Below are 16,306 nucleotides of genomic sequence, written 5' to 3' on the forward strand. Positions count from 1 at the left end.
CCAGGTTCCTAGTGGACCTCTGAATGTGACTTCAGGCTGTACAGTAAATGTGGACGGGCAAGTAGGGGTCTTCTAGTCAAATAGCTCATTTCATGTGGAACAGAAAGACCAGGAGAGGACAGTTCAGAGATGGTGGTTAAAGAGCACTATCCTGCAGGGAAGTTCATGTTCAGAGCCATCAGCTTGCCTCTCCCACATCCCACTGCCTGCCTGGCCAAGGTCCCTGGTGAACAAGCTGGCTTAGATCTAAATCAGAGGCAACACCCTAAACAATCCTGGAGGGCATGGAGCATTCCTATGAAACCCTTCCCTCTGCTTAAGTCATGTTTTACAGCCCGTTCTACAACAGATGTGTATCTTTGTTCTCTCACCATGGAGAAAGGAAGTGTCATGTCAATGTAATAATGACAAAGCTGTATTTTCACACACAGAGAAAATATGAGCAGCCTATGTTTTAAAGTAAGTTTATTTATTTTTTCTTTTTTATTTATTAATTTTTAAAATTTATATATGACAGCAGAATGTATTACAATTCATATTACACATATAGAGCACAATTTTTCATATCTCTGGTATATACAAAGTATATTCACACCAATTCATGTCTTTATATATATACTTTGGATAATAATATCCATCACATTCCACCATCATTTCTAACCCCATGCCCCCTCCCTTACCCTCCCACCCCTCTGCCCTATCTAGAGTTCCTCTATTCCTCCCTTGCTCCCCTTCCCTTCCCCAGTATGAATCAGCCTCCTTATATTAGAAAAAACATTCGGCATTTGTTTTGGGGGGATTGGCTAACTTCACTTAGCATTATCTTCTCTAACTCCACCATTTACTTGCCAATGCCATGATTTTATTCTGTTTTATTGCTGAGTAATATTCCATTATGTATAAATGCCACTTTTTTTTAACCATTCATCTATTGAAGGGCATCTATGTTGGTTCCACAGTTTAGCTATTGTGAATTGTGCTGCTATAAACATTGATGTGACTGTGTCCCTGTAGTATGCTGTTTTTAAGTCCTTTGGGTATATATGAGGAGAGGGATAGCTGGGTCAAATGGTGGTTCCATTCCCAGATTTACAAGGAAACTCCATACTGCTTTCCACTAGTGTTATTCTAGCCTTGAGCCTAGATTGCACCAATTTGCAGTCCCGCCAGCAGTGTATGAGTGTACCTTTTCCCCTACATCGTCGCCAACACTTATTGTTGTTTGTCTTCATAATAGCTGCCATTCTGACTGGAGTGAGATGATATCTTAGAGTAGTTTTGATTTTTCATTTCTCTAATTGCTAGTGATGATGAAACACTTTTTCATATATTTGTTGATTGATTGTATATCATCTTTGATCAAGTGGGATTCATCCCAGGGATGCAAGTTGGTCAAAAATACAGAAATCAATAAATGTAATTCGTCACATCAATAGATTTAAAGATGAGAATCATATGATCATCTCAATAGATGCATAAAAAGCATTTGACAAAATACAACACCCTTTCATGTTCAAAACACTAGAAAAATTAGGAATAAAAGGAACATATCTCAACATCATAAAGGTTATCTATGCTAAGCCCAGCCCAACATCATTCTAAATGGAGAAAAATTGAAGGCATTCCCTCTAAAAACTGGAACGAGACAGGGATGTCCTCTTTCACCACTTCTATTTAATATAGTTCTTGAAAAACTGGTCAGAGCAATTGGACAGGTGAAAGAAATTAAAGGGATACACATAGGAAAAGAAGAACTCAAATTGACACTATTTGCTGATAATATGATTCTGTACCCAGAAGACCCAAAAAGTTACACCAGAAAACTTTTATAACTAGTAAATAAATGCAGAAATGTAGCAGGATATAAAAACAACACCCATAAATCAAATACGTTTCTGTATATCAGTGACAAATCCTCAGAAAGGGTAATTACCCCATTTACAATAGCCTCAAAAAAATACTTGGGAATCAACAAAAGAGGCGAAAGATCTATATAATAAAAATTACAGAACCCTAAAAAAAGAAATCAAAGAAGATCTTGCTCTTGGATAGGCAGATTAGTATTATCAAAATGGCCATACTACCAAAAGCACTATACAAATTTAATGTAATCCCAATCAAAATACCAATGATATTCCTCATAGAAATAGAAAAAGCAATCATGAAATTCATCTGGAAAAATAAGAGAATAGCTAAAGAATAACTAAAGTAATCCTTAGCAGGAGGAGTGAAGCAGGTGGATTCACTATACCAGACCTTAAACTATACTATAAAGCAATAGTAACAAAAACAGCATGATATTGGCACCCAAACAGACTGATAGACCAATGGTACAGAATAGAGGACACAAAGACTAACCCACAAAACTACAATTATCTTATATTAGACAAAGGTGCCAAAAATATACATTGGAGAAAAGAAAGCCTCTTCAACAAACAGTGCTGGGAAAACTGGAAATCCATATGCATCAAAATGAAATTAAAACCCTATCTCTCACCATGCAAAAAACTCAACTCAAAATGGATCATGGACCTAGGAATAAAACCAGAGACACTGCATCCAATAGAAGAAAAAGTATGCTCTAATCTCCATCATGTGGAATTAGGTTCCAACTTCCTTAATAAGACTCTTTTGGTGAAAGAATTAAAATCAAGAATCAATAAAAGTGATGGATTCAAATTAAAAAGTCTTCTCAGCAAAAGAAATAATCTGTGAGGTGAACAGAAAGCCTACATTTTGGGAGCAAATCTTTACCCCTCCCACATCAGATAGAGCACTATCTCTAGGGTATATAAAGAACTCAAAAGCTAAGCACCAAAAAAACAAATAACCCAATTGATAAATGGGCCAAGGACCTGAACAGACACTTCTCAGAAGATGATATACAATTAATTAAAGTAAGTTTATTAATTGTATCAACACACCTACTAGGGATTTAAATATCTACACCAGATATTTTCTCAAATATTTCCACTTACTGATAATGGAGCACACACAGAAACAATTCAAAGAATAAATTCAGCAGTTTCAATGATACATTTTGTTTATAGTCACAAAAGAGCAAAATATTTAAAGATAATTAATATTTCCTGGAGTGTTTCCCCATAGAAATCAAAACATTATTAGATCTGACTTAACACCCAATGCATGCATGCTGTTAGAAAGTACTTCCTCAAATGTGTGACCTCCTTCCCCAGGTCATATTGATAATTACAAATGCTAATCAGCCTTATAAACTCAGTAACAACTTTTAAGATGCTCTACAACAATAAAGATATAGCACCCTCCATATCTTGCAGGTACTATTTGCATTGACATCTTGTATTATGAATCTTATTGACTTGCTTCAATTTATAGAACTGACCAAACCCAGTGATCAGATCCAGTTCAATGATCTCAAAGCAAAGGTTGAAGGACATGAAACTGGGAGCAAAGAGATTGTTTTCCTAACTTGGCACTAATTTAAGATCCAGGAAACTCATATGAACTTCAGTTTCCACATATATCTAACAAGCTGATAGAATGAGAGATTCCCTGAGATGCCCCTCAGTCCAGTCATCTATAATCCTGCTTGATTGCTTTACTGGTGAGCATACATCTCTTATCTCTACCTACAGGAAGATCCCAACAAGCAGACTGTAGAGAACTCTAGTGCCCAGCCCTTGACTTTAGCCATAATTACCTGAATACACAGTATCCACTGGGCGTTCATTGAAGGGGATATTCTGGACTTCTCAGAAGTGTAAGTAAATTATCAACAGGATTTTATTTTTGGTTGAGTATATGAAGTATCTCAAGGGTTGTTTGAGCAACTGACTTTCTTTGCTTGCTCAAGGTCCCCGCTTTCTTTGCACCTCACTATTGAGCAGATGGCCTGCTGGAAGTTGTTGCTGACCACCACGTAGAGTAACAGGTTACCAAATGTGTTCAGAGCAGCCAAGGGTCTAGAAACGATGTAAGCTTCGTGGATGTGATTCTCGATGGAGCAGCTGATTGAAAGCAGGCGAGACTCAATCCGAATGACCCTCAAGACATGGAATGGTAAAAAACATACATAAAATACCAGCAGGAGCAGTATGGTCAGCCTGCGAGCTTTCTGTTTAAGGCAGCTCTGAGTCTGAGGTCCCTGAGTTAGGGTGTTGATAATTGTCGTATAGCAAAGTGTCACGATCACCAAGGGGAGGCAGAAGGTGGTGGCAGTCAAAATTAGATTGTACCATTTGATAGTGGTGAGGTCATCTGAACTGGTGAGGTCAAGACAGGTGGATCGATTGGTCATGTTAGTTGATGTAATCAGGAAGGTCACGGGCATGACCGCCACCAGCGAAATGATCCACACCCCAGCACAGGCTACCACCGTCCACCGAGTCTTGTGGATGGAAAAGCAGCTCATTGGGTGGATGATCACGATGTAGCGGAAGATGCTGAAACAGGTGAGCAAGAGGATACTGCTGTACAGGTTGAAATGGAAGCCGAAGCGGATGAACTTGCACATGAACTCCCCAAAGATCCAGTTTTCCCCGCTGGCGTAGTAGTGGATGAGGAAAGGGAGGCTGGTTAGGTACAGCAGGTCGGTGCAGGCCAGGTTCAGCATGATGATGGTGCTGCTTCTCCAGGGCCGCATTTTGAAAATGTAAGTGGAGATGGCTACCGCGTTCCCGGGGAAGCCCACCAGAAAGATGATGCCATAGATAACAGGGAGGTAGTGCATCTTGAGGGAGATTTTTTCATCAGTGCAATTCCCAAAAGCAGCTGCATAATCGGGGAAATCAGAAGCGTTTGCTAAACCATCCAGTGGCTCATTCATGGTTGTCTCCTTTCATCTTGCAAGGAAACAAGAGGGCTCACTTTAGCAACATGAATGAAGGAAGGAGTCACTGGCTGGGAAAGGAAAACAGAAACCATTAATGAGAAGGGAATGAAAACAATGATCGACTTTTAAATGAAAATTGCTCTTAACACCCTAACTTTGCCACTTTTTTTTTCCCTCTTTAATCTCAAAAGAGACCCTGTGGAGAAGAGATTGAATTTCTCAGAAACTGACTGTGAGGCAAGTTACTAAAGGCATCTAATAATAATATAAAAGTTAAATTGCCACGAGAATTAAAGTGAAGGATGAGGAAAGAAACCGCACGTGGCGGTGGAAAACAATTTGTCAAGGTGACTGTTTGGCAAGTCATCGCTATCATCCTTGGAGACCCGGCAACAAGGCCTGCCATGCATCAAACCCAACGCACATCTCTGACATATTAAGTCTAAGTTCATGAAATGTTGCAAAGTGTTTTCTTATTGTCTCTCTTTTACAGAAGACACTAAGACCAAGAGAGGTTTTGCAACCTGTCCCTGGTAACACACCGGGTGGCTTAGCAAGGGATCCAGCCCCTGTTCTTCTGATTTCAAAGCTGGTCTCTAGCTTACCTCTCTGAACTCTCAATCTATAGTTTATTGATTTTTCACCAGTGTTGTGGTTGGATGTGAGGTGTACCCCAAGAGTTTACATGTGAAACAATATAAAATGGTTTAAAGGAGAGATAATTGGTTTATGAGAGTCTTAACCCAATCAGTGAATTAATTCCCCGGATGGGATTAACTGGGTGGGAGCTGAAGGCAGGTGGGGTGTGGCTGCAGGATGTGGGACATTGGGAGCATGCCTTGGGGGTGTATATTTTGTTCCTGGGGAGTGGAGTCTCTCTGTTTCCTGCTCATTGTGTGAGCTGCTTCCCTCTGCCACACTCTTCTGCCATGATGTTCCGCCCCACGTTGAGCCCTGAGGAATGGAGCCAGCCTTCTATGGACTGAGACCTCTGAACTATGAGCCTTCAAAACTTTTCCTCCTCTAAAATTGTTCTGGTCAGATCTTTTAGTCACAGGAGTGAAAAAGCTGGCTAAGACACCCAGGATTATCCTCAATAACTGAGGGAACAGGAAGTGTGAAAACGTGAAAAAACTGAATACTGTGAATGTCTTAAATCTGGATTTTTAATGCATTGCAACGTTATGTGTGTGAAAGATTCAATTGCAAATTTCCACTCTTCTAATCGGTTTTAACAGCAGCTCTAATCTATTCGTGTGTGTGTGTGTGTGTGTGTGTGTGTGTGTGTGTGTGTAGGGTGGGATCAGCTGTGCAGTGCAGCAGTTAGGAGCTTGGGCTGTGGGGGCAGGGGAATGATCTTGATGCTGGTTTAGCCATTTAGTAGCTCTGGGTCCTTGAGCAGGTTGCTTTTACTTCTTAGGGCTGGAAGAAGTGCAGTTTTAACTTCCTTCACCTGGATTCTCAGTTTCTTCTAACATTTTGACAGTGAGTTTTTGCAATGACTAAAGCACAAAGACTGTTTAAAAGAGTTACTTAATTATAATGGATTCAAATAGCTGTTGGTAAAATACATCCCCTTATACACTGGTGAGGCCCCCACTGTGTATTAATTAGGCACTCTGCCGGGTCCCAGAGATAACGAATGAATAACCACAGAGATGTACTGGGGGAGATAGACACAGAAAATCATTTTAACAAAATATAACCTTATCTCATGGAGCTGTAAACATACTTTGTAAAATAGCAAGAAAAACACTTGGCACACTCCCAGGCACATAATAAGCTCAATAAAAGTTAGGTGGCTGTTAATCGTTAAGCCATTTGATAGAAAAATGACCTGAGGATACTGAGACCACACACACACACACACACACACACACACACACACACACACACACACCAGTTACCTGGAGAACAAGAAAGAGCACTAAAGGAAAGTCACTGAAAAGGAACATTTAGGCTGAATTTAGCAAGAGGAAGGATTTTTTGAATTAAGGATGGGAAAGGTATTCTATGCAAAGGGGACAGCATCTTGTGCAAAGGCACCAGGAGATGACAGGGACAGGGAGGTCCGGGACCTTACTAGCCAGCATGGCTGCTCTGTTAAGGGACACTGGGAAATGAAGATGGAAAAGAAAAAAATAACTAATGAGAAAAATAATAGTGCCTCCTTTGCAGAAAGCAATCCTCTAATTCAAATTCATCTAATCCTCCCAACTGATGAGGTAGGACTGTGCTTGTCCCCATCTTACAGAGGCGTGAAGAGGCAGTGTGCCCAGGGTCCCAGTGCTGGCTGCGGCTGAGCCATCTGCCTGCAGGACAGGCTGCCTCTCACAGTGAGGAGGCAACAGAGCCCCGAGGTAATGAAGATGAGTTGGATGTTGTCCCAGGAGACCTCAATAAATCACACCCTGCAACGGTGACCCAAGGCTAAATGCCAATAATACCTACCTTCTTTGGGTTGAGAGGAGATTAAATTATTTAAATAGTTTAAACACAGAGTTGAGAAAGCTCCTGGCTTGTGCTGTCTCAGTATTTCCTCTTATGATTGCTATTATCTGATATTAAATCTATACTATCAAGCATTTCCTCGGAGTAGTATTGAGACATAGTTCAGACTGGCCCAAACTAATGAATCTGAAATTGGTAGGCAAGAGGCAAGCTGATGGCTCTGAACATGAACTTCCCTGCAGGATAGTGCTCTTTAACCACCATCTCTGAACTGTCCTCTCCTGGTCTTTCTGTTCCACATGAAATGAGCTATTTGACTGGAGGACACCTACCCACCCGTCCACATTTACTGTACAGCCTGAAGTCACATTCAGAGGTCCACTAGGAACCCGGGCAGCTCTCTGGCTTTCCCCTATCCTCTCTCTAGTGCCCAGTCCAGCTCCTGGGCCATCACTGAAGAGCATCCGATGATGAAATGATGACACCATTTCCTGTCCTGTTGACTGGCCTTCAGTAGACTCCTCCAGACCTCACGTAGGGTGCAGGATGGAATGCATATCTGTCATTACTCTTATTCTGTAGGAACTGAGGAAAGAATAGGTCAGGGATATGGGGCTTGCCTCTGTCACTGTTAGGATGCTCAGGGGAGAGGCTCTGGGAGCATGCAGTGCTGGATGGGTGGGCTTCTTGTTGAGTTAACTTACTCTATTTGGAAGCACTATGCACAGAACTAGCACCTTCACAGCCCTGGAGGTGACAGGAGTCAGAACCCCCACCCCCCACCCTGAGCAGCAAGGTGCTCAGAGGCCAGGAACCCACACAGGGCAGCCTCTCCCTTGGCCAAATCCCTTACAGGGGACCCTGCACCAAGCACAGGCAGTAACCTAACCCTGAAAGGAAAGGGTCACAGTCAGGAATCCCTGGAACCCCCACCTCACAAAGTCAGTTCTGAGGATGTCCAGAGGCCACTCACTCACTTGTGTTTCTGAAGCAAAGATGTAAAGGTTGTTTTGGTAACAACCAAAGGACTCTTCCAGAATACCTCATTCTAATTGGAACTTGGCTTAACGAGACGTGCGAGGGAGAGAAGAGGCCAGAACTCCAGTCCAAGATGTTGTCAGTTCCTTGAAAGCAGAAACACAACTCACCCCATACTACCCAGGGGACGATACTCAGAAGGGGCTCAATAAATATTACTGAATCCATTAAAGAATAATCTGTAGCATCAGCAAATGGTATTCTGTGCTGAAGGGCCAAGGAAGCCGTACCTATAATTCAATAACAAAACGAAAACCAGAGCTTGTCTCCGTAAAGTCTTAGAGTAAGGATCAAAATTACAACTCTTGTCATTGCCAAATAAAACCCTGGCCTTGACTGAGGACATTTTTAACAATAATCACATCAGGCAAAGGCAGGTTGTAGGTAGAAAGAACCACCTTATTGTTTTAAAAAGCAACAGTTCAACTTGGAATTTAATGGAGACTGACTAACCAATTGGAAGGCAAAAGGGATTGACTGAGAAACTTAAGCTGTCTTGCATAACCTCACCAAAGGTGTGGTCTGAGTTTACAAAATATGTGTGATATCAAGAACAAAACACAAAAACCAGCCTGTGCAGTGGGAAGGTAGGGTGAAGCAGTTTCTCTTCTCCCTCATTCCAGGGTCCCCTCACGCAGTTCCCAGAATGCCCAGTCCACAAACAAAACAGTTAAACTTTGAGGACATTAAATAATAATGTGCCACAGCCCCCAGGAATTCCCTGTCTTTTGCCACAATAGAGATTCTGGGTCTTGAGGAGACTACAGACCACCCAGGACTAGTGGGCTCTTTATATACTGAAAATATGGATGTCCTCAGCTTCAATGTTACCCCATATGTGAGTGTTAACCAAACTATATGCCGTGTGAATAAAAGCAAGCACCAAAGGTTTGGGGCTTTTTGAAGAAAAATATGTAATTTAAATCTCATGTCTTTTCCATTGAAGTTGAGGAGAGGTTATGATCCTTTGAGGCTAGCTATAGACTGTCAGTGTTTGGTACCCCTGTCTTACTGCCCGCTCACCCCTGAACGTCACAGATTGAGGATCCCAGGTGCTGGGTAAAGAAGGCAGAATCAGAAGCGGCATCTACCTGGGGATCGGCATGTACCACTCCACCTCCAGAGTCCACCTGCCCATTCAGTGGAGTTACTGACATGAAATGGTTGGAGGGTGTCTGTTGGCTTTGCAGCAAACTATTATCCAACCACCACCGCTCTGCGAGCTCCGCCTCCTTCTCCCCTCTCACCCTGGGCCTTTCCCGTGCTGCTGGCCCTTCACAGTGGCTCTCTCCCCTTACCCCAAGCTGCCAGTGGACTAGGAGGCACACACTGAGTGCACATCCTTCACTTCTCCAGTCCTTGGAAGCTCAGCTGCTGAGGTCGCTTTGCGTCGCCAGGCAGAGACTTTCATTGACTCATCTTATCTATACCTTTGCGTACTAAGTTGATTCCATACAGGTGGAAACAGCGATTCTTACCTAGAAAATCTGTGACTGGGTGAATACGATTCCCCCTCTCCTCGCCCCTTCTAGGTGTCCTAGGCTCTTATCTCCCTCCATACGGAGGGGAACGATCAATTCAAAAGATGAAGACTGCTCCTTCCCCAAAGTAGCCAACCCCAAAGACCCCACACTTCGTGGTGAATCAAAATTCCAACTGTGCTAGGCACTGCAGACCTTCTCTCTCTCCCTCTCTCTCTCTCTCTCTCTCTCTCTCTCTCTCTCTCTCTCTCTCTCTCTCTCCCTCTCTCCCTCCCTCCCTCCCTCCCTCCCTCCAGGATCCAGGGTGCTTCTGCCGCCTCCAAGAGAAGACACAGTGGGGAGGAGGCGCTGCTCTGCCCAGCCCTCTCTCCTGCACCGGGACACCCGGGCACCCGGCCCCTGGGGACTACGCAGGGTCCCCAAGCACCTGCTCCCTCCGCTCGCCGCCTGGCTCCCAGATAGCTCTTCCCGGTAGCGCTGGGCTCACCTGTCACCCTGGGCTCCGCCGACGCCCCGCGTGGCGGTCGCACTCTGGCTGCGACAGGGAGGCAGAGGCGTCCCAGCAGACCCGCGCGCCGCCTCGGCCACTCCCACCAGGTCTGGCCCTGCAAACGGGTGCGCGCTCTGACCCCACCCAGCAGAGTGGCGGGCAGCATCCTCCCCCGCTGGCTTTCCAGGGCACTGGGGACAGCAGCTTCCACTCCTAGGATTTCAGGACAGCCTCCGTCCCAGTTGGCGTGAAACTGGCCCAAAGGAAGTGTTCGCAGAGGTGCAAACAGCCTGGCAGGAGGGTGCTCGCCCCAGAAGGGTTGCGGTTCTGGGCCTCTTGTTTAGCGCCGAGTGGAAGTAACTTACCAGGGGTTGTCCTTTCAGAGCGTCCATCTACAGTCCTGCCCTCCACCGCTCAAGGTGGTTTCAGATACTTTCTGTCAGTGTGGGAAGGGCTTTCGTCTGCATTCTCCAGATCTTGGAAGTAGCGCTGTCCCACATGACTTGGGGACAGCACCTTCCCTTCTCTGAAACTCAGCTGCAGCATCCAACACAACAGGACCCAAGCTGGTGACTTCGAAGGTCTTCCACCTTCAGAGGCTAGGCGGGCTTGCAGAGAACATGGGCTCTCTGCTGCGTCCTGGAGGAGTGTTGAATGTACCTTCTGGGTTTCCTTGTTGATGGACGTTAAATAGCCTCAAAGAGTCCAGGCAACGTGGAACTGGTCTTAAAGATCAGCTTACTTAGAAACAAGTATCAGGTCCTAGACTTTTAGATGTGGAAGGGATATTTTAAAATATCTATTATTGGAAATGCAAAACGGTGCAAGTGCCAGGGAAAACAGTGAACAGCTCCTCTAAAGATTAAAATAAAGAGTCCACCCTCTGATAACGCCACCAGCAGGAGCAAGGATGCTAAGCCAGGCATCCCATCGCCCAAGTGAGATGACCGGCATAACCCTGTATTGGATATTATCGTTATTATTATCATCACCCTTCTGATTATTTTTGCATATTTGGACAAATTATTCTCAGTTTTACTGTTTTTAATCAAATAGTTCAAAGTGAACATCACTTTTAACCCTATTTTATCCCATTCTATACATTCATCCATCAGACATTGATACATGATTATACTATGTCAAGTATTGAAGGGATAGTGAAGAATAACACAAAGTCTTTTCCTTTCAAGAACTAATATCCTAGAGAAAAATTAACAAATTAAAAATGTGATTAAGGTTTGACACTGGCAAGTAAGGATGCGACAAGGGCCAGAACTCATGTAGAGGAAAGAGTAGTCAGAAAAGCTTCTCTGGAGTAAACCTCATTTAGACATTTTTCTATAGTGAGTAGAATTTTCAGGAAAAGAGGAAATAACCTAAAAATTAGGTTATTTAAAAACAAGTATTGGGTCCTGGAATTTTAGATGTGGAAGGGACATTTTTAAATGACAATTCCTGGAAATGCAAAATGGTACAAATACTGTAGAAATAGTACAGTGGTTCCTCTAAATACTAAAAATGGAATTATGATCCAGCTCTTCCACTTTTTAAGAATTGATAGCAAGGATTTGTTGAGAGCCACAGCCTAAGGGGCCCCAGCAAACTTCCAGCTGCCAGCTGATTGGCTCCTCTGTATGATGCTCATTGGGCTGTTTACCCCGCCCTTTCAGACCAGGGAGCTGCTCATTGGGGGACTCTTTTGGCTCCGCCCATGCGACCCACCAAGAGGGGGCGGGTTTGAGAGGCTTGTGGGAAGCTGCTGGTGGCAGTTTGGCTCTGAGAGAATTCCTGAAGAGCTCCTGTGGTGCAGGTTGTGTTCTAAAAATAAAGTTCGTTAGTGCTTGATAAGTGGCTCCTGAATTGTGTCCAGCCAGACTGAGGCAGGGATTCAGAGGGATATTTGCATACCCAAGTTTCTGGCAACATTATTAACAATAGACAGAAGGAGGAAGCAACTAGCATCTATCAATGGATGAATGGATAAACCAAATGTGATGCATACAGACAATGAAATGCTAGTCAGTCTTAACAAAGGAAAGCAATTCTGATACATGGTGGACCGTGGATAAACCTGGAGGACATGATGCTGAACAAAATAATACAGTCCCAAAAGACATACTGCATGATTCTGCTTGTACAAGGTTCCTAGAGTTGTCAGATACATAGAGATAGAAGTAGAGTGGAGGTTGCCAGATACCGGAAAAGAGGGGCTGTGGGGAGTAATTGGTTAATAGTATAGAGTTTCAGGTCTATAAGATGAAACATTCTGTGGATTGGAAGTGGCGGTGATGTTTGCACAGCAGTGTGGATGTACTTAATGTCATTGCACGATTAAGATATTAAATTTTATGTTTGTTGTTTTTTACCACAATTTTTAAGAAGCTGTTTTTCTGAATGCAGTCTTCTGGTCCTAGCTTTACAAAAGATTTTGGGAATTAAGAGAAGCCCAAGTGACAAGCCTAAGGTCAGGCCTGTGTAAAGCCAAGGCTCCAAGCCTTCTGTTCTCCCTACCTTCTGCATTCTGGAAGTAGTTGGGCCACTCAAGGGAAACCATTTATCAGACCAGAGTTTGCCATAATCCAGTACACTAAATTGCTTCACCAACGTGATTACTAAGAACTAATGGCCTTTTAAATATTTTATATTTTGCTTGTAAACATGGCTTATTATGATTCAAAATTCCCACCAACGCTGTAATGCATTGCAGATTTAAAAAAAATACTCCCCAATATAATTTTTTTCTCCTTTTTTGACATATTAAATATATATGGAGTGTAACTCCCAATATAGATATTAAAGTCTCTACAGAAAGAAAATATGTCTTTAAATCGACTTGCATTAGAAAATGATGTAACTCTTTTAGACTATATAGTAAACTTCAAATTTGGGACCTTGAGGTTATCCTTCAACAACTTAGTGAAGAACTTATGTAACTGTAAAATTGGTCTCTTGGCCAGATGCAGAAATGCACTTTCTTCTTCAAAATGAGCACCCAATGGAGCGGGATCCTGGCACTGAAATTCACAGCTACTCAAGCAGCACAGGTGTCACCTGTCATGTGCTGCAATTGCGCCTTTGAAGCAAGAGATGGGGTTTATCTTCATGATGATCAATAGACTCAAAACCTCTCTAATTAGGAAGCACCGACACCTTAGAGTCTCCTGCAAAAAAAATAAATAAATACTGCACAGAAGACAACATCAGTGAGCATTTTCCCCAAAGCCATTAAGTTGGTTGGCAGGGGGAAGAGGGGAGAAATAAGATGTTAGCTCTCATTCAGAGTTTTATTGAGAAGAGAACAAATAGTCTGAGTATGGGCCATTCTGTTCCCCTCTCCCTTGGTCATCATTACCCAAACTTTGGATAATCATGAAGCCCATTTCTAGAGTTCCAGCTATAGCTGACTTTGCCATTCCTGGCCCTTTATAGCCTTGTCCTACTTTTTTTTTTTTTTTTGGTAACTTTGGTTATAATATGATACGTTTGTATCAGAATATAATATTGAATCTCATGATATCATTTTCATGAGATGCCTTGATGTTTTGGAACAAAGGTTAACTTATTCTCTAGTGCTCTTAAGATGGATTTCTCATTGAAGATGGACTGATGAAATCAAGCCAGGTTTTGATCTACACTCTACTAGGCTACCTTACCTTGAATCAGCGTAGTGTTTTCCAGATCCCTTCCAGATTCCTGACCAGGAAGACTTACGGCATTGTGGAAGGAGAGAGTACTAAAGTGTCAGGTCCAGATTTTAATTTTGAAAGCAACTCAATTAGAGGGAAAAGGAAATTCCCTTTCAGGCATCTTTGAGACCACTGAGGAAAAGCCAGGGCAATTCCAGATTCAAGGGATTTTTGTTGTAAAAATCTAGGAGAAACTTCAAGAATTGTTTATTTCTTTTAAAAATGAGTATTTAATGTTGGGCCAGTGTGAGTCACTTTCTGTGCTTTTATGTGACCATCATCTGGTGCTTTTAAAAATGTTTGCAAAAAGATGTGTCATCGTGGACACTTTGAAAAGGGTTCTTCTGGACAGTTTAGAAGCTACTGAGGAAGACGTTGGTTAGACTGGCTATTGAGATCTACCTGGAGTGTGATTTCAGAGACAGCAATTGGGGTCTTCCAGAAACACAGGTGACTGATCTGGACAGGAGGACAACAGTTAAAGACAGGAGGGCCTGTCTGCTCGGGAGCCACCAGAGGGTGACGAGTGATGGCCAATGGAGGCAGGACAGACTGAAGGAAATGCAGTATAGAAAAGTAGTCTAAAGGAGCCAGAGAAGAGGGATTCCTTCATCTTTGCTGGTGCAAGTCCCTGCTTGGATTATCCTGATTTGAATCTGATAATTTCTTTAAGATCTAATTAAATACTCTATTTGCCCAGAAATACTTGCTTCTCCTCTGAATTCATACTTTACTTGTTGTCTGTACCATACAATATTTCATTTATTCATTTTAAGTTCTTAAATGATGTTAAAAAGTTCCAGTAGTCTTATAGACTTGAGTCTTGATGTTGAACAGAATGGCCCACACCTCCAGAGAAAGCTGTTCATATTCTCCTCTCTGGGTATCACACAGCTCCTTAAATAGGTACATCACCTGGAAGGCAATGATGTTACCTACAGTATCAGGCAGTTACTAGAACTAAGAGTCTTATTCCTCATTTATGATAATTAATACTGAGTTCTTTAGATTTTTTAGCTACTAGTGAAGACTAAGGTCACTGGTCTCTCTCCAGTAAGTTGAACATCTGGAAGGAAATATGGCAAAAGTGTGGGCAAGAAATTAGCAAAATGAAAACTAAACTGGAAAAGTTGAATCGGGTAAGAAATTATTGGTGACCTTGGAACCGTCAGTCATATGGTTGAGCTAGTTTATGCAATAGGGTGTAGGGTAAAAATGGGAAGCTACAATTTGTTAGTAATGATAGGAAAAAATAAATAAGGATGTAGCTTGATGGTGGACATGTTTAAAGGAAGGCTTTTAAAGTATTGTTTTTTTTGAATAGAAGAAATTTAAGCATCATGGTGACCATAAAGGACAAGAGAAAACTTTTGGGGTGATGTAACTGTCCTACATCTTGATTACAAGTAGTACTGTGACTCAAGGACATTTGTTAATACTCACTGAACCGGATATTTTATATTTGTGCATTTACTGTATGTAATTATATCTTGATTCAAAATTAATTAACTCCTAAAAAAAGATCTGGTTTAATTGGTATATGGGAAGTGGATTGTGTATTGGGGTTTCTATAAGCTTGCCAGGTGACTGTAATATTAAGGAATGTTTGAGAACCACTGGGCTAAATCATCTGCTGGGAGAAGAAGGAAACCTGGGAAAGAGAAGAAGGAAACCTGGGAAAACTGATAAAGATTTGAAATCAGCAGATGAGGTTAAATAGGTACGACTCTTGTTTCTCAGGATGTGGCCATGGATTGCCTGTGTCACACCTTCTATGGTCCTTGAGTGTGCATGCTAAGGGGCCACATCAGAGCTACTGATACACATGTCAAGAATGCAGCCCAGGGGTTTACACATATGTGAATTTCCTCCAGTTGATTCCCATATTCTGTAGTTAGGGGGGTGTCCTAAATAAAGGACCACATGAGGGTGAGATAGAGTGCCAACGGAGGGAAGGGGGTTCAAAGGAGGGCAATTCATAGCAGGCGAGGGCAGCTCTAACTTGGAGTAGAGACAGTATTTGGAAAATCAATCACATGAAGACCAGCATAGACAGGTGTCTGCATCAAAGCAGGGGAGCAGGCGCAGCTGCCCTGTGAAGACAAGCCTGGGAAATCCCAGGACAGGAGAGGAGGCACAAGGCAAGGAAACAGCCTGGGGTCTGGGTGTCCATCCGTGGACCAGTGATCCTTGGAGATGTGTCTTTGGGCAGTAGCCAGTGAGTCTTGATGAAAAATCCTGAAATGAACAACAAAAATAGATGGGCAGGTCTGGCCCTTTTCATGAGACGTATATAACATCACCAAAATGTCACATTTCCAAGGGAAATATAGCATCCATTTGAGCA

General features: G+C 42.7%; 1 protein-coding gene across 1 annotated transcript; it reads right to left on the minus strand.

Moving 5' to 3' along the window:
- Positions 1–3,793: 3,793 nt before the first annotated feature.
- On the minus strand, positions 3,794–4,807 carry Oxgr1 (oxoglutarate receptor 1). Its single transcript, XM_076872707.1, has one exon. The coding sequence runs from the start codon at positions 4,805–4,807 to the stop codon at positions 3,794–3,796; it is 1,014 nt and encodes a 337-aa protein (XP_076728822.1).
- Positions 4,808–16,306: the final 11,499 nt, after the last annotated feature.

Source organism: Callospermophilus lateralis, chromosome 12 (assembly GCF_048772815.1).
Source record: "Callospermophilus lateralis isolate mCalLat2 chromosome 12, mCalLat2.hap1, whole genome shotgun sequence".
Taxonomy (NCBI): Eukaryota; Metazoa; Chordata; class Mammalia; order Rodentia; family Sciuridae; genus Callospermophilus; species Callospermophilus lateralis.